At 39.7% G+C, this 21,138-nt stretch overlaps 3 protein-coding genes across 6 annotated transcripts in view; 1 reads left to right on the top strand and 2 right to left on the bottom strand.

The window, feature by feature from the left end:
* Positions 1 to 217: 217 nt before the first annotated feature.
* LOC140671009 (guanine nucleotide-exchange factor SEC12) lies at positions 218 to 3,211 on the bottom strand. The gene is made up of 4 exons (XM_072901988.1): positions 2,826 to 3,211; positions 2,288 to 2,664; positions 1,512 to 2,209; positions 218 to 1,419 (listed from the first exon to the last, which is right to left on the bottom strand). The coding sequence occupies exons 1-4, from the start codon at positions 2,961 to 2,963 to the stop codon at positions 1,334 to 1,336; spliced, it is 1,299 nt and encodes a 432-aa protein (XP_072758089.1). The 5' UTR covers positions 2,964 to 3,211; the 3' UTR covers positions 218 to 1,333.
* A 422-nt stretch (positions 3,212 to 3,633) lies between these two features.
* Nd-51 (NADH dehydrogenase (ubiquinone) 51 kDa subunit) lies at positions 3,634 to 5,917 on the top strand. The gene is made up of 6 exons (XM_072901987.1): positions 3,634 to 3,743; positions 3,921 to 3,988; positions 4,178 to 4,846; positions 4,939 to 5,171; positions 5,239 to 5,442; positions 5,528 to 5,917. The coding sequence occupies exons 1-6, from the start codon at positions 3,695 to 3,697 to the stop codon at positions 5,712 to 5,714; spliced, it is 1,410 nt and encodes a 469-aa protein (XP_072758088.1). The 5' UTR covers positions 3,634 to 3,694; the 3' UTR covers positions 5,715 to 5,917.
* A 1,301-nt stretch (positions 5,918 to 7,218) lies between these two features.
* Positions 7,219 to 21,138, bottom strand: part of LOC140671131 (pseudouridylate synthase RPUSD2) — a 124,247-nt gene continuing 110,327 nt past the window's right edge. For all 4 annotated transcript variants that reach the window (XM_072902257.1, XM_072902254.1, XM_072902255.1 and 1 more), the window contains 3 exons: positions 14,590 to 14,677; positions 11,132 to 11,308; positions 7,219 to 11,027 (listed from right to left, as the gene is read on the bottom strand). In XM_072902257.1, coding sequence (XP_072758358.1) covers positions 10,251 to 11,027; positions 11,132 to 11,308; positions 14,590 to 14,677 — 1,042 coding nt within the window. In that variant the 3' untranslated portion in view covers positions 7,219 to 10,250. The remainder of the gene's footprint in view (positions 11,028 to 11,131; positions 11,309 to 14,589; positions 14,678 to 21,138) is intronic.

Genomic DNA, 21,138 nt, shown 5'->3' with positions numbered 1-21,138 from the left:
TATTAATATGGTACCGAGTCATATTTATTTTCGTTGTTGAGTCAAATTTCTACAATAAATAGTTGCCAAAATAAGAACATCAGAAATCAATTAATTATTCAAAAATATACATATCAAAATGTCTTTTCACATAAATTTCTCGGTATAATATATTAACTAAAAATTTACATACAATTTCAGTAAAACTTGGAAGAATTCAATATAAAATAAAAGAAGCTTTTCATTTTAAAACCCATTTTTAAGTAATTTATTTATAAATAATCGATAGCTTAGTATATTATTATTATATAAATATAAAATAAAAATATTATAAGTTACAAGTAATTTTGTTGGCTAATGTCTTGATTAATTTATTAGTCAGCATTTTATCGAGAGCATTGCACTCTACATCACATCTGTAGTTTCCTGCTGACAAAATTAGTAACAGATTTTGCATGATGTGTGTTCACGATAAACTCCTTACTGTCTCGGGTTAGCGTCGAGCAATACAAGCATTTTTTAAACATTTGTTATGTATTTTATAGAGAAAATACAATCAAGTAACATATATATAACTAGGAAAGAATATAATATCAGTGATATATAAATACATATTATGTCTTCGTTCGTGATACAAAAGAAAGAAACAAAGATTGGTCATCCACATGGCAAGTTCGAGAAACGCGCATGCATTTTGAATTATTATAATATATATATATATATATATATATATATATATATGTAAATGAAACTGTTTAAACGTACACGCATGAAAGAGACAATCGCGACGCGATGCACTATTAAATCCTTGCCTTTGCGCAATTAAAAACTGGTAAAATGTAATCTATATGTACATCAATGTGCTAATTAGTGTGGCTCCAATTTGTTGTAAGCACTTTAACGTAGTTTATTTATCACAGCACCTCGACTGACGTCATGTCTATATCTAAATCGCGCGACGCGCTTCCTGAATATCTTGTGTACAGTGACGAATACAACTAAGTATTGTTCGATAATTGAACGCGAAATCTGATTGCTAAACGATCCGAGAATATTTCTACCCTATAATGCTCCGCGTATCCACAATTACAGTGCACTTGGTGTTTCGTCAATTAATTATATCGACGAAATACCATTGTCATTTCTGTTTTTATTTCTATATTTCGCTTGTGTACGTAAAATTTTGAGCACTCATCATTTTACGTACTCGTGTGAGTGAATCGTGCGTTTATATTTCGGGCTTTTATTTATTTTCAATTTTTTATATATACGCGCAAACAATAATTAATTTAATATGATGATTAGAAGAAGAGATGCCATCCTGCTTCATCGTCTCGGTCATGCTTTTCGTAGGTCATATACCAAGATAACTGCAGAACATGAATGCGCCGCATATGCAGAAGACTATCAGTATAATGACGAACCAAAATGGCAGTGTATCTGACACATTTGAAAGAAAAAAAAATTGTTATTTTATGTTAACATGATTTAAAGATAATATTAAGAGACAACTTCCTTGCTGATATACTTACGTCTGAATGGTATGCTGTGTATACAAATCCTGTTGTCTACGGAGATACTGACGACTGCGGTTTCCGTGTTGCTGGTGATCGCGACGCCGTTCAGTTGACTGTTTGTTGGAAGGAATTCTAGACCAGTCACAAACATGCTGTGCGCTCCAGGAACGTGAAGAGCCTTTCTCAAGCTGAACGCCACAAATATGTCGACGCTGCCCGAGAACATCGTGCCGACAGCCACGAATTTACCGTCGTTAGAAACAGCGAGAGCTGACAATGTCTCCTTGTAGGGAGCAGATTTGGTTATTACACCAGCATTAACGTCCCACAACTGAAGGAAACTAGGATTCTTCGCCGTTACAGCATTAGTGAGCATAAATAGATCATTCTTCTTTTCGTTCTCTGTCAATTTCCTGAATCGACATCTTTTGTACATGTATTTGATGCCGTCCCGCGGCTTCCAACTAAGCTCTCGGTTTTTTTTGGTCTCTATATTCCACACAAAGGCCTTTCCATCCTTGGCAATGCTCACCAGGAGGTTGCCATTAGGACTAAAATCTATATCATCTATTTCCTTTCCATGTGCGTCAAGATCGTACAGTTTGTCCAGCTGTGGAAATTTCCATAATCTAACTTTACCATCTGTGCCACCTGTAGCCATACTTTTCCCCTGAATGTTCACTCTGACGACTCTCTGTAAAGGTTCACCGTTCCTGTAAGCAAAAGAATTCTTGTTATAAATTAGTTTTTCTAATACTCTTTAATGTAATAAATGTGAAAAAGTATCTTACCCAAAAGTTGTCTGTACGCTGCCAGCGGGATCAAGGACTAACTGCAATTTCTTGTTCTTGACATTGGAATTGTTGTCTTTGATTTCCTCTATCTTCTCCTTTTGCAATTCCTCAACTTTTTCACTAATTTTTCTATGTCTAAGACCATCCTTGTGTGCTGTTGCCGTTGGTCCTTTGATCAATTCTCCATTCTCCGAAGTTACCAGCTTAGAATTTACATTATACAGTTGACAGTGACTCTCCTGACCAACTGCAATCCATGTCTTATTATCACTCCTGTGTGAAACGCAATTCATGACAACACTGGGACCCGTTTCGTGTCTAGTTACTTCTTCAGCGATAAAATGTGTCCCATTGTGTGACAGTTCAAAAATTTCCTACAACATAAGCATTCATTTCAGTTTCACTTTTGACATTTATCAAGATCCCGATAACATCTTTATCAGAAAATTACATAACGTAACGATTTGTTCACAGGTCCAAGTTATCATTTTAACATAAATACAACTTGCATAAAAAAAAAATCTGTTAAACTCACAAATCCGTTAGCAACTCCAGTCTTGGAGGAACCACCTCCGCCTCCTACCAGAATGTGTCTGTTGGTTACCATTTGCACGGTATACAGGGGAAAATTCACCCTGGCCAAGAGACCGCCTTTGCTCCTTCTAGAAGGCATAATGCTGCAGGTTCTCGTCGTCCAGTTTCGCAATTAACGTGCGCGTTTCGTCCTCGCCGACGATAAATCCAAAGGGAAAAGGGGAGGAAGGAATCAGCACCCGGGATCGCACCTGTACGTGTCACGTCCGCGTACCATCGTTTCGTACGGAGCGATCTTTAACCATCCACGACGGCACGCAATTCGCGTGCGCTCAGCAAGTGACAATACGTAAAATTTGCACGACAAAACAGCGAGGTACACGTATGTCCTTTCAATGTGACAACATAGTTGAGTTCTCCATGAATAGATATCGCCACTGAGATATTTCCTGTACACGTGTAACCACGCACCGGAGATATGTATATCCTCTCTGATTCTGTTTTTTTTTTTTATTTTTTTAAATTGGTGGTATTTTTTAATGCGTAGAATAAATTCTGAGAACGGAATTTATTTACGCATTAAAATACATCAATTTTTAAAATTACAAAAAATTCGGAGAGGAGAGCGTTATACTGCATATTTAGCACAAATGTCAAACACAGCTGACAGCTATAAAATAAGAATCAAATTTCTTATGATGGAGTATTATAATGTAAAAATTGTGGTATTGTCAACATATTTATTATTATATATTTGAATAAAAATATCGATGATCGATACGTTGCCGATCGAGAAAACGTCCGGATGATATTTCTCAATCAGCTGGCACTGCTGCCGAAGAGAATTATATTCTGCAAAATGGTGACAAGATGGCAAGTGCCCTAGTGCGTTGTTTGCAGATTCCGAGGAGACAATTGGGTGAGTTTCGAGCATTCGTTTGTCATCAGAGTTTGCAAATTGTCAAGAATCATCGATAATGCCAGCGTTGAGTCAATGAACATGTTTGTTTCGGTATAATTGCGGCACTTTGATCTATTACGATATATTTCACGCATTGCGAGGTTATGTAATTAAATAAGTTTGCACTATTTAAAGGTCTCCTCGGATCTAGTTTGAGCAGCCAGCAGCCGAGAACGTTTGCCGATGCCGCTCCCGAAGGAAAAGTGAGACTCTTTTTCAACATTAAATCATTTCACCTTAATCGTTATCTTTCATCTTTCTTGCTTTAAATATTTACACTTATATATATACTTATTTTATTTTAATTATGGAAAGTGCAGTGAAATGCTTGCATTTACGTTAAATGTCAATTATATATCATTATCACCTAACCTTTTTTTCTTCTTTTACAGAAACAGGGATCACCCCTGTCTGATGAGGATCGTATCTTTACAAACCTGTACGGTAGACATGACTGGCGGCTGAAGGGTGCCATGAGTCGCGGCGACTGGTACAAGACCAAGGAGATATTGGACAAAGGTTCTGATTGGATCATCAACGAGATCAAGATTTCTGGTTTGAGAGGCCGTGGTGGAGCCGGTTTCCCTTCTGGGATGAAGTGGTCCTTTATGAATAAGCCGTCGGATGGTAGACCCAAATATCTGGTGATCAATGGTGACGAAGGTGAACCAGGAACATGTAAAGATCGCGAGATCCTGCGCCACGATCCACACAAGCTCGTGGAGGGCTGCTTGATTGCCGGTCGTGCTATGGGTGCCTGTGCTGCTTACATTTACATACGCGGTGAATTTTACAATGAGGCGTCCAACATGCAAGTCGCCATAGCCGAGGCTTATCAGGCTGGTTTAATCGGAAAGGACGCCTGTGGCTCTGGATATGATTTCGACATTTTTGTGTTGCGAGGAGCGGGTGCGTACATTTGCGGCGAGGAGACCGCTCTTATCGAATCCATCGAGGGGAAGCAGGGCAAACCGAGGCTAAAACCACCTTTCCCGGCTGATGTCGGTGTATTTGGATGCCCCACGACCGTCACTAACGTCGAAACTGTAGCAGTAGCGCCTGTATGTATTGTATACTTAAATTTTTTGTAATTTACTCTTCTATTCTATTATATATCCTTTTCTTTATCCTTGTAATATTTATTTATTAACAGACAATTTGTCGCCGAGGTGGAGCGTGGTTTGCTTCGTTTGGACGTCTACGCAATCACGGAACTAAACTCTTCAACATTTCTGGACACGTAAACAATCCTTGTACTGTTGAGGAAGAAATGTCCATTCCTTTGAAGGAGCTCATTGAAAGGCATGCAGGAGGGGTAATTGGGGGATGGGATAATTTACTAGGTGTCATTCCCGGAGGCTCTTCGACCCCCGTCATTCCTAAGAGGTAAACGTTCGGCTTATTCGGCGACCCCTCCAGCTTTTCAAAAATCACGATTGAGATGTTCTTTCAGTGCGTGCGACACCGTGTTGTTGGACTTTGATGATCTCATCAGGGTGCAGAGCTCGTTCGGCACGGCCGCAGTAATCGTAATGAATAAGCAGACGGACATAATCAAAGCTATCACCCGTTTGTTAAGTTTCTACAAGCATGAATCGTGCGGTCAATGTACACCTTGTCGCGAAGGTATCAGTTGGATGTTTAAAATACTAAAAAGGTAAGCACATATTTATACGATTGTTAATAACATAAAATTGTTATCTAGATTTTATTATACAAACATATAATCTTTTTTCTCTTAGGTTCGTGGATGGTAATGCTGAGGCGCACGAAATAGACATGCTATGGGAGCTCACGAAACAAATAGAACTGCATACGATCTGCGCTCTGGCGGACGGCGCTGCGTGGCCCGTCCAAGGTTTGATCAGACATTTTAGGCCAGAGATCGAGGCGCGCATAAAAGAACGGAAGCATGCCATTTCAAATTGAAGAATCGAGCAAAGTAGAAACCGGAGATTATAATAAAGAAAAAAATATTTAGAGTAATCCCGGTAAGATATTTATTTTCAGTGTATATATTATAAACAAATTTACACGCGATAGTCATGATTTCCATGTAACGATGTCTTTCGAACCTGGGCTGACCGTCCGCCCTGATGGTTCGATGAATAAAAGAAACATAAGAGAAAAAATTTATATATTTATACATACATATACATACGTAGATCGCAAGTAGATATTCCTTTCCTTTAGAAAGATCGCAAATTAGGCCAAAAAGCTCGTAACGCATTCACGAAGGAGAGTAAAGTCGGCGAAGCGATGTGTTTCGGGTCAAAATTCGTGTGATATTTTATCTCGGACGCTTGAGCGCGAAGGAAATTGATGTAATACATCAGGATTGGTTCGATGGTAGACATTAAGGAAGTTCGAATCCCACGTGGATTACACAAGCAATCCACTTCTTCTTTAATAATGATACCCCTAAAATGAAATAGCACGAGACAACAAGCCAACGGTTTCTAGAAAAATATAATATATCATATCAGAGAGAGAAACGTGTTTGATATCGTATGCGCAAAATACAACAAAAATTCGATTCACCTTGAAATATCGGTCGAATTTGCTTAGGACCCTAAAACTAACATTTATTCTTTCTAACATTTGCGCTCTCCCATGCAAACAGCGTACATACTTTGCCCATCTTACGCGGTCTTCGCGGGAATTATGTTACATCGCGCGCGTTGCGGATGCTCGAAGCTACACGAATTATAGTAACGGCACTGGCGGTGTATTATGCAGGTAACGATGAGACAAACGATACTGCTATATTGAACGGAAAATATTTTTGCCACGGAAACGCGCATTCGGAATGAAGGACAGGGAGAGAACCGCCTCTTCTCCATAAATCATGCACACGATCCGCTCTCGTTATTTACGCGGAAATTCCAAGCGAAACGCAAGAACATTCGCGGCCGTCTGATAAAAATATTCGCCACCACCAGTTTTTATCGAACGATACTTTGCATTTATTCGTTCATCATACAAGAGAATTCGCTAGCGCTAACATTTCCGCCGACTACAGTACGGATAATTAATGTGGCTTTAAAGATACGGTACAATGTGCGTATACAATACATATATACAAAAGCGCACTCATTCAACAAACAGATATTGTCTGTCCGTTCTTACTCTCTCGTTCTCTTTCTCGCTCTTTCGCTTCTTAGCGCCGCTAAAATCGGAACTGTCTTTTTCGCGATTTTTTATTCTCGAATTATCGTTAGTTACTAAATAAGATTTAAACTAGCCGTTACATTTTTCGGGGTAGCCCGTCCGTTCCGGTGAGCTATCCTGGTCGAGTTAGTAAGCGCACACACTGTCTTTTATGATAGGTCCGTTGTTACATTATCTCTCTTATTCTCTTATTCTCTCTCTCTCTCTCTCTCTCTCTCTCTCTCTCTCTCTCTCTCTCTCTATATATATATATATATATATATATATATATATATATATATATAGATATATATATATATCCATATACTTATACAGTGTTTTGAAGTGAAACTCAACTTGGCCAGCGTGTTCGAGAGATCATTTTAAGCAAAGAATGTAACGTAAAATGTAAAATTGATCACATTAAAATTATAAAGTTTGATTATGTATTATTTTGATTATGATTATACATGATATATATCGCTAACTTATTAAACGATGTCTCGATAACGAAATCGAATCGATCCATGATATAATCTTCTTGCTTAAAATAATCTGTCGAATACGTTGAGAATCGATTTCGCTCCGAAACACAGTGTATATATATGTCGGTATCAATCGCGAGAACGTGTAACTTGTAATAATAAAATAAAATTATAGCACTCTCGCATTTCATTCGCTTTCGGATTGTACTTTTTGCGAAATACTTTGTCTTCTTTCCGCCTTTTTTTTTTCTTCTTCCCGAGGAGACTCTAGAGGCTTCGAGAAAAGGTATGTTATACACGATACGATTAAAAGTTCGCTGGTCGTTCTTTGGCATGATCATTGGCTCTCTTTCGGCAAGATCACGCTTATTGTTGGAGACCCCTGCCGCTGGACTCGCGCCACCGCGCATCCAGTTTCGCGTTAATACGTATATCTTTCATAAAAATAGACGTGTACCTCTCTATCGCGATTCTATCTTCGTCACAATCGCAGCAGTCATCCCGATTGCTAGACGTCTATTCTCGAAACCATGCGAAAACATTCACGTCACGTGTGAATAGAAATCGGGCTATTGTTTCTTAATTAAGGAACGCAGATCTCTCATCGTTGACGAATATAAGTAGGTAGGAAAACAATACTAATTGCTCGCGATGCGTTACGTTTTCTGGGTTTTGAGAATATAATTGTGTTCCTATGCGATGTGACAACCTTCCAGCAATCCAGACGAGTTTCACGCGATAATAAAAAGAAACTGACGATCATGATATACCGCATCGGAGAATTCTTCTAATAATATTAACGCACGATTGATACCGACGTTATTTATTTCCATTCGTCTTTTCGATCCACGACATTTACTACGGGATCTCGCTTTCTCACGCAACGAGTATATTAGCGATATACCACTAAAATATATACGATATATACGCGGAAATCGCAGGGCTTCGTTGAAATTGTTCCAGGGTCCGAGTCGTCGAAGCGCAAAGATAAATTTATCGCCAAGTTAGCTGACTTCTGTCAGGCTAAAGTGCCGAAGTGGTTCGATGCCAAAAGCAACAGTGGCTGCAGCGAATATAACCGATATCACCGATTCACTTCGGTTCCGTTCCTAAGTCAATCCCGAGGTCAAATCCGGCGATGATCATTTTACCCAAGTACGTTCCCTCTCCCGGGAACGTCGCTCGCGCGCGACAAAAGTGCTAGCGAAATATGTCAGATACTTACTCTCCGCGCTGTCGTTTATTCTTGGATGATAAGACGACATTACGCTTCTGCAAAGAGCACGGAATTTTGAGAAATGGATCGAGCGGTATCTCTCGTGAATCAAAATGTCCCGTAACATCGGAGAGTAATAGTTGCGCGCAAACCGGACGACTCTCGTCGCCGTAGAAAATAGAAGAGTCCGCGAGCCTTTCTTCGTTTCTGTACGTCATAAATCAAGACGAACGATACGATCCATCGGAATCCACCGTGCCACTTCTGACAGATGCATCAATCTTCTATCACGTGTTAAGGGTGTCTCGCGCTCCCAGTGGCAGTGACTTTTTGACCGCCGCCGTACATAAAAGCGGTGAGACTCGCGTTTTTACAGAATACACATTTGTCTCAGTCTGCTTATAGAACGTTCGCATAAGTGATTTTTATATACGATTTATATACGCGAGCGTTACACTGCACATAGTTGCGCTTACGTTCGAATTATAATTAAATGTAAACGATTATTCAATTATCTATATTTTTCCATTGTATTAAAAATTATGAGAAAATTATCTTTAGCTCTTGTCGCCCCGCAACCATGTTTTGATCGTTAAAACATTTTGGTCGATAAATATCGCATTGATATATATATATATATAATCACAGATTATCTATATTTGTTACAGATAAAAAAAAATTACTTAGAACGCCATTATTTCCGTAAGTTACAACGAAGACCTGCGACTTGTAAACATCTGATCGATTGACCGTATAAAGTCTCCTTCAAAAGCTGTTACAGAGAGAAAACGATCCTAGGAACAATCGTTGCGCTTTATTACATTTCATTAGTCAGCGTGACTTTGCGCTACATTTGCAGATATTTGCGTCCCACGTTCGTTCACGCAAGAGAAATGTGATTGTAAAATCCGAAATACGCTGTGGATAAAAATAACAATAATAATGATGTTCTGATTTATTATTTGGCTCGTAAAATCAGGACAGTATTAAGGGTAATAGGGCTGATGTATAACACGATGTCTTTTTGTTGCTATGATTAATTACATAATATAACGCCGTCTCGGATCGTTTCCCGCGTAAGATTCGTCCGCATGTGGGATTTGCGCGCCTGACGAGACTGTGCCAGAACGTGTGACGAAAAGAGAACGCGCACAAACTAGAGAATCGAACATACATTTCTGCGCGCGAACGACGACATGTCGAAATTGTTTCCGTTCTCCCAGATACATCACAATAACGCCGAAGTTGTCATTTACATATCGACGGCGAGAAATCGCAAAAATGCAAATCGAGCGACGAGATTGTTCCAGCAATCCCATTTCTCTCGGATCGCAGCCTCGAGAAATCCGACGGCCGAATTATAGGGGTATGCACCTTTATTTATCGCATGTAAGAATATGTCCTGCGTGTGTTTATATGTGTGTGTTTTATATATTTGTGTACTTGTACGTGTACGTGTACAATGGTCAAAAGATCGCTCGTTAGCGGATGGAAGGCACGGGGTAAGGATATCTCAAAAGGGGATTCGAGATTCGACGACGACGACGACGAAGACGACGACGACGACGATTGCGATGATGATCGACACGATCATCCACGATCTCGTCATACGAACTATCGATCATCGCCAGCCCAATCGCTCGCCGCCCACGCGGGCAGCGGCGTCTCGTACTCCCATCCCGGGCCGCAGTAACGCCACGCATGCAGATACATCACCAGATCCGATGGCTTCGGGTCCCTATACTTGACTTTGCACTCGTAGCAGTGCGGATCGACGGTGACCTTGTCGTTGGCGAAGGTAGAATCCGGCGGTTCCGAGCCAGTCTGAGTTCCCACGGTGACTTTAAGAGATTCCTGCTGCTGCGGTTGCTGTTGAGGTTGTTGTTGCTCGTCCTCGACCAGACCCGGTGTGGACGATGGCGACGAGCCGTTGTCCTTATCGTTGCCAGTACCCAACATGCGCTCCTCGAGCTCCAGCTTCGGCTTGAACAGACTCATGTCGGAGTCGCCGTCCATGCCGAGCCAATTCTCGGCGTTGTGGATACTGATTAGATCACGGACGAGTTCCTCGTCGGTCTTGCCGATGTTACCACCTTTACCCTTATGCGGACCGAACACTACGTGGTTGTAGAGCGGATCATTTACCACGGGATAACCGAGGTACTGCAGATGGACACGAATCTGATGCATGCGGCCGGTTTGCGGCTTGCACAGAACCACGGACGACTTGCCGTTGTAACTAAGCCGCTTGAAACGCGTGACGCAATCCTTGCCCTTCTCCGAGACCTTGCAGACGCCGATCTTGTAGGAGACTACTTCGATCGGTTCCGAACAGATTACCTCGTCTTCTGGGAACTCGCCCTCCACTCGGCACACATATTGCTTGTGAACCTGAAACGTGAAAACGCGACATGTATCACATTGTCGAGTTTTGTTCAACGATTTACGCTCTAACACCCATATGTTTTTCACGCGTACGCTTACGCAACACCGACCTGTCGATTTCTTATTTGGTGCTCCATCTGCCTCGCCTTCTTTGGCGTTCTACCGAACAGAAGAATGCCGCTGGTCAGCCGGTCCAGCCTGTGAATAGTCCTGAGGTTCTTCAAGTTGTACTCTTTCGCCAGGATAAAGACCACGGTGTTGTGTCGGTAACGACCGCATGGGTGCACCTACGATCACAAAACGGATTAAATAATAAAATTTAATTTTCTTATTGCACTTAAATCCGCCCAAAAAATTCCCACCACTGAGGATATATAATATAGACTTCTGGAAAAGGAAGACTGATAGTTTTAGATATCTAATGAAACATTTCTCTCTCCCCCGCGAAATTTTTTTCATCGTGTAACCAGGAATATCTACAGGAAGTATGTAGAGGAAATGTGTAGACGGTAAATTTACGAAGTGCACGTTGTTTTGACGAGTTGTGCCTATCGGCATGTGGCCAATGTAAATTGGATGTACGTAAATACATGTGCGCGCATACAACAACCACACAAGAGAACGCGGTCGACCCATTTCTCCTGGCAAATTCGGGACAAAAAGCGATCGCGTCCACAAAGGAGAGACGATTCATGACATGGTTTGCACCGACATGGTCCGGGTAACGGCACACTTTATGTGTTCGGATCAACAATGTGGATTTGTATGTACAAATGATCGGTTGGCTGGGTGGCGGATTCGTATCGGATTCTTCCTGGTTCGATAAGTCTGTGCTTCTATCAACACTGGTAGAAATGGTAGCACGTATCCACAATAATGTATTCTCGCTATCGACTATCGATGAACGGCTACGATAATCCGACGATTGTAAAGGCACTTTTCTCCACTCGCAAAAGTACCATACTTTCCAATTTTCCCTCATCGTAAAGTAAATTTTCAGAATATCAAGCCCGTATTTATATAATCGTTTTTTGTTCAAGAACTTGGCTAGGAATAATCTTGACACATGATACGGTTCATGATAAAAATAAATTTTAAAAGTCAATTTAATATTCGCGCCATTATATTTGTAATTAATTAACAAAAAAAAATAGAATTTCTAGTTTATTTTTAACGCTGATAAATACCCAATTAATAATTTTTCCGATGCTCTTTCTGTTTTGGATTCAAAAATATCATCCACTAATAATATCTTCCTATAATAAATACTTCTATGCACTATAATTTTATAAAACTGATATGATATCGTTCGCTATTTTTTGCTGAGTTGAAACAAAAAATCAAAATTATCCTCATTTATTAATATCTTGCTAAATGTAGCTTTATCATTTTATGCAATTATAATATAGTGCGTTTTAATATCTTTTTATATTGAATAGAAAAAAATCTAGATTTCTTTATCATTCCTATTGGTTTTTTACTAATATACCTTTAGCATTACAATTTTATAAAATTCTAATCTAACAAGTTATACTAGGAAAATAATTTAAAAATTTTATTTAAAATGAAAAAGGCTAAATAATTTTATTATTGCTATAATACGCGAAATGGCGAAAGAAGGAGGAAACGAAGGCGACGCAATAAAGTTCTGCTATCTCTCCAATTGCATAACGCTTTAACGATGTCTGCACGTGAAAATTAATTCGGCCAATCCTCAGTCGACCCGAGGTCCCCTCGGGACCACTTGCTGGCAGACCAGAGGAAAAGAAAAAAAAAAGTACTCGAGAAAAAAGAAAACAAAGAGACGCGAAAGCGACTCATTAAGTTGAGAATCGCGTCTGTACCATCCACCGGGTACTCGCGCGTAGAATTATTTTTGCATTAATGCCTGGCGTTTTCTTACGCAAGCCCTTGTTAACAAGTCTGCAGAGATGAGAAACGCGACCGCCGACGCGACGTGCATTCGGTGACATTTGAAAAGGAAAAGCAGCCGGTTCGCCGAACTCTCGCAGCACCTATCGCGAATCACAGACCGTCATAGATGAATAAAACTTGCAATCGCTGCATTAACGTTGTATAACTCACAGTCCCGCGAGAGGGAAAACGAGAAAAGAAGAGAAAAAAAAAAAAGATGAAAAGAAACAACAAAGCAAGGAACATTAAAATTTTCTAAGAAACTTTCCAGATTCTAGATTATTCCAGATTATCTTTTCTCTTTCTTTTTCTGATAAGATTTACGTTTTTCTCCAATATATATATATATATATATATATTGCAGGATTTTTAAATCAATTCTTTCGCACAAAAAGGTTTAATCTTTATAAAGCGCCGAATCTCTTTACAGGCTGATGTGTTTTATAAAAAGCGCATATGCTTTTTTTATAAAAGGATTGAATTTACAAAGAGACTGCGACATGTGTATTGAGGCGCATACGTTATTACGATTATGTCACAGATGGAAATAGCCCAGATCAAAGTGTTGCTAAAATACAAAACGAAAGAGAGAACTCTGAAATATTTCTTCGGCGAGTAAGCCTTTAAGCCGTTAGTTACGTCAATGAATCACCGATACACGGTTTAATGCATCGGACTCGCGGAATTGCATTGCCATCGTTGCACGTGTCCTTTAGTCACGTGTTTTTACAGCGCTCACGGAATACGACATTATCGGGGACGGCAATAATAGCGCGGGAGAGTAAATTATCCGTGATTTGCGAGCGGCGCAATGCGAACGATTAACATTTTAATAGCGGCTTTTATTCGCGCGCGGCTGCATCGCGCGACTTCGAGTCGTTTATGCGAATTGCCCGTGCGCAGATTTTTTTCCTCTCTCGCCATTTTTCCTTTTAAACCCTCCCCCTTGCCTTCCCATCGCCGCGATTGTGTATTCCACATTCAGAAGTATCAGGAGAGATCGATCGAGGGCCGAAACGTTGCATTTTAAAAAGCCGACCTCGTCAAAGGCCCTTGACGCGGGTCCGTTAAAACCGCGCTGTTCTGTTTGTTAGTCTGAGAAAAACGATTCGTTAGCGGCGATTTAGTCCGCGAGAGAAGAAAAGAAAAAAAAAAGGGCTAACAAAATCGGAAGCTCGACGTTTAGCGACACGAAGGAGCGAATGTCCGCGCTTCCGATTGTCGACGGGGTGAAATTTAATTTAAGGAAACGCTCGAATGTATATTTAGACGAAACGAGGGTCTCTTCACTAAAATGCAAAAGTATATAATTCGAGGATTCTAAATTTAACGGATCTCTAACATCCCGAGAGCGTGTTGTAGAAATAAATTTTTAGTATATAAAAAGAAAAGTTATATACACATAAATGTGTGTAAAGATACTTTCTGGGGATCACAAATGTAAATTGAGAATCAACAGATTTTCGAACGTCAAGCGATACACGATTGCTGTCGAAGGGCCGTCATTCGTGCAAGATAGCATGCGTATCCCGCTGAATAATATGCGTATGTGCGTATGTGTGTATGCGGATATATATGTATGCGTGTGATGATTCAATAGACAAATACGGCAAACAATTTTCTGGCAGTACAGTTCTGGCAGTACACCACTTACAGGGATGGAGGCGGGCTTGTTGACCACGACGACGTCCTCGTCCATGTGTATCACCGTGATCGGCTCCGAGGTGACAGGCACCTCGTGTCTGCAACACACCAATCGCAACCAGCTTAACGTGGCTTTGTTCCGTTTGCACGTCTCGCATATACATACGTACGTAACGTGGACGCGTATACGCATATATATATACATATATATGTATATATGTGTATATATATATATATATATATATATATATATATATATATTCGTACATGTGCGTAATTCGTGCACCCGCAGCGGGTGTGATATTCGCGCGACAAGCAGAGAGTATTATACTACTTGTGGGAAACACGGGTGGTGCATAGGTGTCGATCGACTCGAATAGAAGCTAATCGACAGGTGATCACCGATAATGTTGAGTAGAAAAGCGCCGTGTTTGGTCGTTCAATATTTGATAATCACGAGCCGTCAGCTGTATTTGACGGCCGTTGCCGATTTTTCGCGGTTGCCGGCTGCCGGGCTGCGCTTAAAAGCGCCGGAATATTCGCGTTTCTACAGTCTCACTATTCCGCGGATCGATCGCAAACGAGGCGCGCAAAAGTTGCACCGGCTGGCGTTTTCACACACGCGTGCGAAAGCGAAGCGGTAACGTAAAGTGCCGACGTGGCGATCCAAACACAACGTTACGCTTTTATCCAACATTAAGGTAAACAAATTAACGCGACGAAGACGAGATAGAAAGCGAGAGAAAAATAGAAGGAATAAAAAAAAAAAAAAGAAAGAAATATGGCAGGGATGGTAACGCGGGTGTATTCACGACGGCCCCAATTATGCATCCCATCTACCTAATGCATTTCCACTTCGCGAGACTACGAGGACCGCGAACGTGTCCTATATGCACGTGCTTTTTTTCCACTCGAGCAATAAGGAGACTTGAACAGCGCAGAGAGAAAGAGAGCCTTCGGCGTTTCGAGATTGAATTTGCGAAATCTTTTTCCGTCACTTTGCAAAGTGTCGCGTTCGCGATAAATGGCGTCCACGATAGCTTGCGAACGTCGAATAAAACACGCGACAAACAGAATTCAATTCGGCGAGCAAGACGTGTCCGTAAACTTTACAGATTTTCGCGACGTCGCGGGGAAAATCCCGGGTGGTGGCGGCTCCGACAACTCGAAAACTAATCGCGAATCGATGCCTCGTTAGGGCTCTATTCTCAAACGAATCGGAGAGGAAGGTGAATTGTGAGACATACAATAGCGCGTGCACAGAATCACGGAAAAAATATATCATAAAAATAATTCGAGGGTGTATTTATACAATGGCATTTCATAGCTGAACGAGACAAGCTTATTCTTTGAAAATACATTTATAATAGTATTTTTCTAAGAAGCATATTAATTTATAATTTAATTATGCTTAATGTATAATTTAATTGTACGAAACACATCTCTAAGGCCGCCTCGTCGAGTCGTCCATTATATCACGTGCATAATATTAACAAAACCACGATGTTAGTCACGCACTAGTCTAATGTTTCAGCACTGTTTTATCAAAAGTTATGTACATGTACAATATTTATCGTTCTTTCCCTTTAAAGCGGAAAGTACATCACTGGAAAAACGATTAATCGAGGCTTGTATACTTATCCTGAAACACATGCCCTTTAGTTTAATTTGACATATTCTTCTCTCCTCTTTTAGTCTACCTACGAGTTTCCCTTTAAGGCAAATAATTCACAAGGGCCAAAATAGACTATGTACCAAAACCCGGAATAAGTAACTCCTATCTTCCAATTGGCTGACACGATATTATGCAACCTCACAACGAGAGGCAATAAATCGCTTCCGTCTCGTAAATCACATTTCCGCTCCAACATTTCGGGTTCGCCACTTTCAAAGTATCTTTGTCGCACATATAGACACACATGCACGCACGCACGCACGCACACATACATATATTCTCTCGCCTCTTAAAGTTCGCGACAGAATTTCGAAGCGTGTCACATAAAGGGAACATTAAATCATATATATTCATCCCGTCGAGATGGCGGCGGATAACACAATGTGCTCCGAACAGAAGAGAGTGTAATACTTGTGTTATCCTATCTTTAGTAACGCTGGCAACTATTCCAGGTGCTTTGTCGCTTCTGTACATTTCGCTTTCTCTCTCTTTCTCTCGCTCCCTCTTTCCCTCCATTGCCCATTCCTTACTAATTTTATTCGTATATCACTCTCCAAATAGAAAGTATAATAAATTCTTTATTTTTTATATAATATAATAAACCGAGAACCAGATGCATTTATAGAATTATCAAAGATAAATTTGACGTAACGATAGACGAAATTTAAATAAATATATGAAACATCCGTTTTTATATCGACCTGATAAATTTTTTCGAAAAAAGTCTTATATATATATATATATATGTCAAATTACATTTTTTTATCAAAACAAGAAAAAAAAATCGTTCTTTTCTGTGCCGCCAATGTTTACGAATCAACGATCGATATAATGTAATCCATCCCAAAATCAACAAACTGATCGGAGAATCTGCTTCGCGTCCCGACTGATTCGCGAGAATCCGTTGCCGTTGTTTCTCTCGTGACATTTGGAAGAGTGCGACATCACAATCGGTTTGCGTACCGTCGAGAAACGGCGACAACTGCGGCCCAGAAGTGCTGTGCCTCTTCCAAATTTAACGCGGGTCACATGCCGATGTTACACACGTGTCTTCGCGAGATATACGCGTCCGTACAGGGAGCGACCGCGCTGACAAATCGCCGGACGATATTATTGCGAAAGGACTCCGAAAGACAATACCGTGTGGGGGGAAAAACTATTATTGTTGTTCGTCAGACGGAAAGGGAGAGGCGACGCAAATTTATTTTCGGCACCGCCGTGGTTGCAATGGCGAAAACGTGGCCGCCAACTTTCAACGATCGACGACGCTCTCGTAAACATGTCGAGCGATTTACCATGTAAGATGCGACGAAAAAGTTAAAATATTGCGTTTACTTAACCGCGCGTCATCGGACGTAGATTGAACGGCGCTCTCGATGGCGTTCCTGTTGTTCCCAAAGGGTGCTTCGTTACCGTCGCGTATACGATATTTGATATAGGGTAAACTAGGGTATGATGGCCATATGGAAAAGATGACCATAATAATTTTTTCAATAATCGCTACAGAATGCGCTTTTTTAGTCATTATCAAAGATAATCGATATTTAAAGTACTTTATGTGCATACATTATTCGAAATAACGATACTGTGAATCTTATGTCATATTTTTACTTTTGACTATCTGCAAAGTTTTTCATTTGTCCACTAAAAACTGTTAATAACGTCGAATAAATTAGAGTTAAGCTATCGTAATCGACGTCAGACATATTATAAAGATATGTAAATTATTATATGACCTATAATTTTTATTTTCGTTTTCACAATTTTTTTCTAAATATTATGGTCATCTTTTCCTTAAAGGTTGGGTAAGGTGGCCAATGCTTACGTTGTACTATTTTGATAATATAAAATTTCTATGAAATATTTTCCTTTTAATTTCGATAATATTACGTAATTTAAGCTTCAGTGAAGATAATATGCCAAACACTGTTAAAAAATAACAAAAATAAAAGTATGATTTTTGGATTTTAAAAAACTATGGCCATTTACCCTAAATGGAATTGATTGCATTCTCGACCACTTTTCAGAGAAGCCCGCCGGACAATTATTATTAATGCGTGAATACTCTTGCGCGGACATCGTCGTTTTGTGTGCGAATATGTAACCGTAAGCTTGGGATCTCCAACACAAGCGAAATGAAGATTATTTTATAATGAACCAATTTTCGGGAAATTTCGGCATGCGTTTACATTCACACAGGTAGTTTCTATATATATAACAAAATAATATTGACTCTACTCGCGACATACCGCAATCGACGCAGTTGACGCATTTGCGCGTCCGATTTACACGCACGCCTGGTGCGTGTATATATGTGTGTATGTGTGTGTGTGTGTGTGTGTGTGTGTGTGTGTGTGTGTGTGTGTGTGTATTCCGCTTAAAATGATGTTTATTTTAGCAATTTTAAAATTCTCTGCGATTTATATATAACGTCCGTTTGTATAAATATGCGCTCTCTGAATCTGAAATATATGTATGCGTGTCAGTTACTTCCATTATGTTTAATTTTTTTCTGCCGTGCTGTTTGATGATTAAATATACGAAAAGTTTTATGTTATCACATAATATATGATATATATTGAGGATTCATAACATAGGGGCGTAAGTTCGAAATGGCAACTTTACAAGAAGGAAAAAAAAAACAGTTTAAAATTCGCATTTTGACACATAGAAATACATCTAAATATTTTTGTACGTATTTTTATAATTATTATGCAATTAGTACGCAACTCTGTTATAAAACGCAAAGTATATAGAAATTTCATATGTTTTAATATTTTACTTTTCAAAAAAATTGAGGATAACGCCCCTATATGTTTTACGATACTCTCGATATATATCATTCATATATATAATTTTATATATAATTTTACATTATACTCGCCGAATAATATTGATTCTGCTCTTGCACAATCAACGCATTACGCTCGCCGTACAATTTGATATTTACGTAACCCGACATTTATTTCTCTATTTCGCGATGTGACGTGGAAATTTTAGCTATCGACTCGGTGAAAATTTTAGCTATCCGTCCACGCGTGCGTGCATGTAGTATATACGTTGCGTTTTGTACATCAGTGTTTTTGTCAAAAAATTTATTTAAAATCTGATTCGATCTGTATAAAACAATGACATAAAAATATTTGTAAAACTGCGATATTAAACCTTCAGTTCACGTGTATAATTTTTTACGCGCTGTCTATACGCGATAAATGCGTCATTACACAGTCACGAGACGCAGCGACCTTTGCGCGTGGGTATGTGTGTGTAAACTAATTAATATATAATTCACATAATATGAATAAGTGGTAATCGCGGCGCGTTCTAGTCTTCCTATATCGCGACCAACCGTAACGACAAACGACGAGGGAAAGCAACATCTGGTTTTGCCTGTAACCATATCATTTCGTGTTTCGAAACGAGCACTTCCGCAACATGAGATTTCGCCAACTCGTCTAAAATTTATGATAACGATTTCGAACAAAATTAGTGGGTTCACATGGAAATTTGGTAATCGACTCTTTTATGTAAAAAATCATTAATGTAGCGAGATAATTAATGTAGTCTTTGAGTCTTTGGCGGATTAATAAATTGTGCATTAATTTGTCATCAATTTTCGTTGCATACACAATTCTTAGATATCTATTTCCAGATACAAAGCTAAAAGTCTAAAAGATAATGATACTTAATAATGAAGGTGTAATTCTTTTCAGCTAATATTATTTATATATATTATTTTTACAAAGACTCAATAATTATTAAAATTCTTTTATTATATACGTTTGTCATAATAGTGTCTTCTTGTAACGGTCGTTAATTTAATTTAACGACGACGTATTCGATACGATCGCAGCTCTTCATTGAGGATCGATGTAAACGCACGTTGCTACCAGCTTCCGCCATAGAAGCAGTAACAGCTTCATGCATGAAACATCGATTCGGTCCGATACGCTTTAATGTGTCAAAGCGATCTGTGCCCCGGCTAGTGACTATTTGAATCCACCCGTGCGAACTATCAGGTCCTATTGGGACAAAAGCTTGTGTAATGTATAATGTCATTACCGAGATAGAGATCTGTCAACTGCGGACAGACTCTCACCGACAGTCAATTGCCTATCAAGCGACATCGACTTCCCACAAGATTTGCAAATCGAACTTAATCAGCTTTATTCAATTACGTTGTCATACTTTACCACGATTTATGTCATTAATTTACTATTCGAGACTATACAATTATACATTACCAAGCCGTAATAATTAATTTAAAATTCTATTATATATATATATATATAAATAATATTTTAATGTTATATGTATATATTTTATATATAAGATATCCAATTAAAAGAATAATATATATTAAGTTTGATTCTCTCTCAGATATACATTCTCTTTTATCGTATAAAATTATCGCAATTCCCTGCAGAATCTTTCTCCGTTATCTCTCGAGAAAGGATCTTTTCCAGAGTTCATTAGCTACTTTCTGCAGTAGCATCGCGCAATTTCGCTTCGTTAGGCTCAAACCGACAGCTCGATTCCGAGTAGCGGTTAAGTTTCTCAAAGGCACAAAAAGGACGTAAAACGATTATCGAGCGATCAAAACCATGGAATAGACTTCGGCACGATAAAGTTCAGCAGGACAGCAAGTGGATAGGTAGGTAATCGCGTTAATACCGCCGGATTGCAAGGTGAAACTCGGCGAAGCTCTTGTCAGCGACGGAATGCGCTCTCGGGACACACCGGAGCTAACGTGGAATTTAGAAACACACCGGCAGCCCCGACACGTGCGGAAGCCACCTCGCCGCGAAAGGAGCAAGGTCGATTGACACGAAGGGTCGCAGCAGCGAGCCGGGTTAATTGCAGTTAGAAACTGTCCGAGCCTCC

Source organism: Anoplolepis gracilipes, chromosome 11 (assembly GCF_047496725.1).
Source record: "Anoplolepis gracilipes chromosome 11, ASM4749672v1, whole genome shotgun sequence".
Taxonomy (NCBI): domain Eukaryota; kingdom Metazoa; phylum Arthropoda; class Insecta; order Hymenoptera; family Formicidae; genus Anoplolepis; species Anoplolepis gracilipes.
The sequence above is the reverse complement of the archived record's forward strand: the minus strand, read 5'-3'. Positions and strand labels throughout refer to the sequence as shown.

Excerpts from the sequence above, each read along its gene's own strand:
- LOC140671009 (XM_072901988.1), bottom strand. The coding sequence starts at position 2,963 with ATGCCTTCTAGAAGGAGCAAAGGCGGTCTCTTGGCCAGGGTGAATTTT. Across the intron at positions 2,665-2,825 it reads CTGGAGTTGCTAACGGATTT|GAAATTTTTGAACTGTCACA; the intron begins GTGAGTTTAACA and ends CTTATGTTGTAG. Across the intron at positions 2,210-2,287 it reads AGCGTACAGACAACTTTTGG|GAACGGTGAACCTTTACAGA; the intron begins GTAAGATACTTT and ends TTTTGCTTACAG.
- Nd-51 (XM_072901987.1), top strand. The coding sequence starts at position 3,695 with ATGGCAAGTGCCCTAGTGCGTTGTTTGCAGATTCCGAGGAGACAATTG. Across the intron at positions 3,744-3,920 it reads GATTCCGAGGAGACAATTGG|GTCTCCTCGGATCTAGTTTG; the intron begins GTGAGTTTCGAG and ends CACTATTTAAAG. Across the intron at positions 4,847-4,938 it reads AAACTGTAGCAGTAGCGCCT|ACAATTTGTCGCCGAGGTGG; the intron begins GTATGTATTGTA and ends ATTTATTAACAG.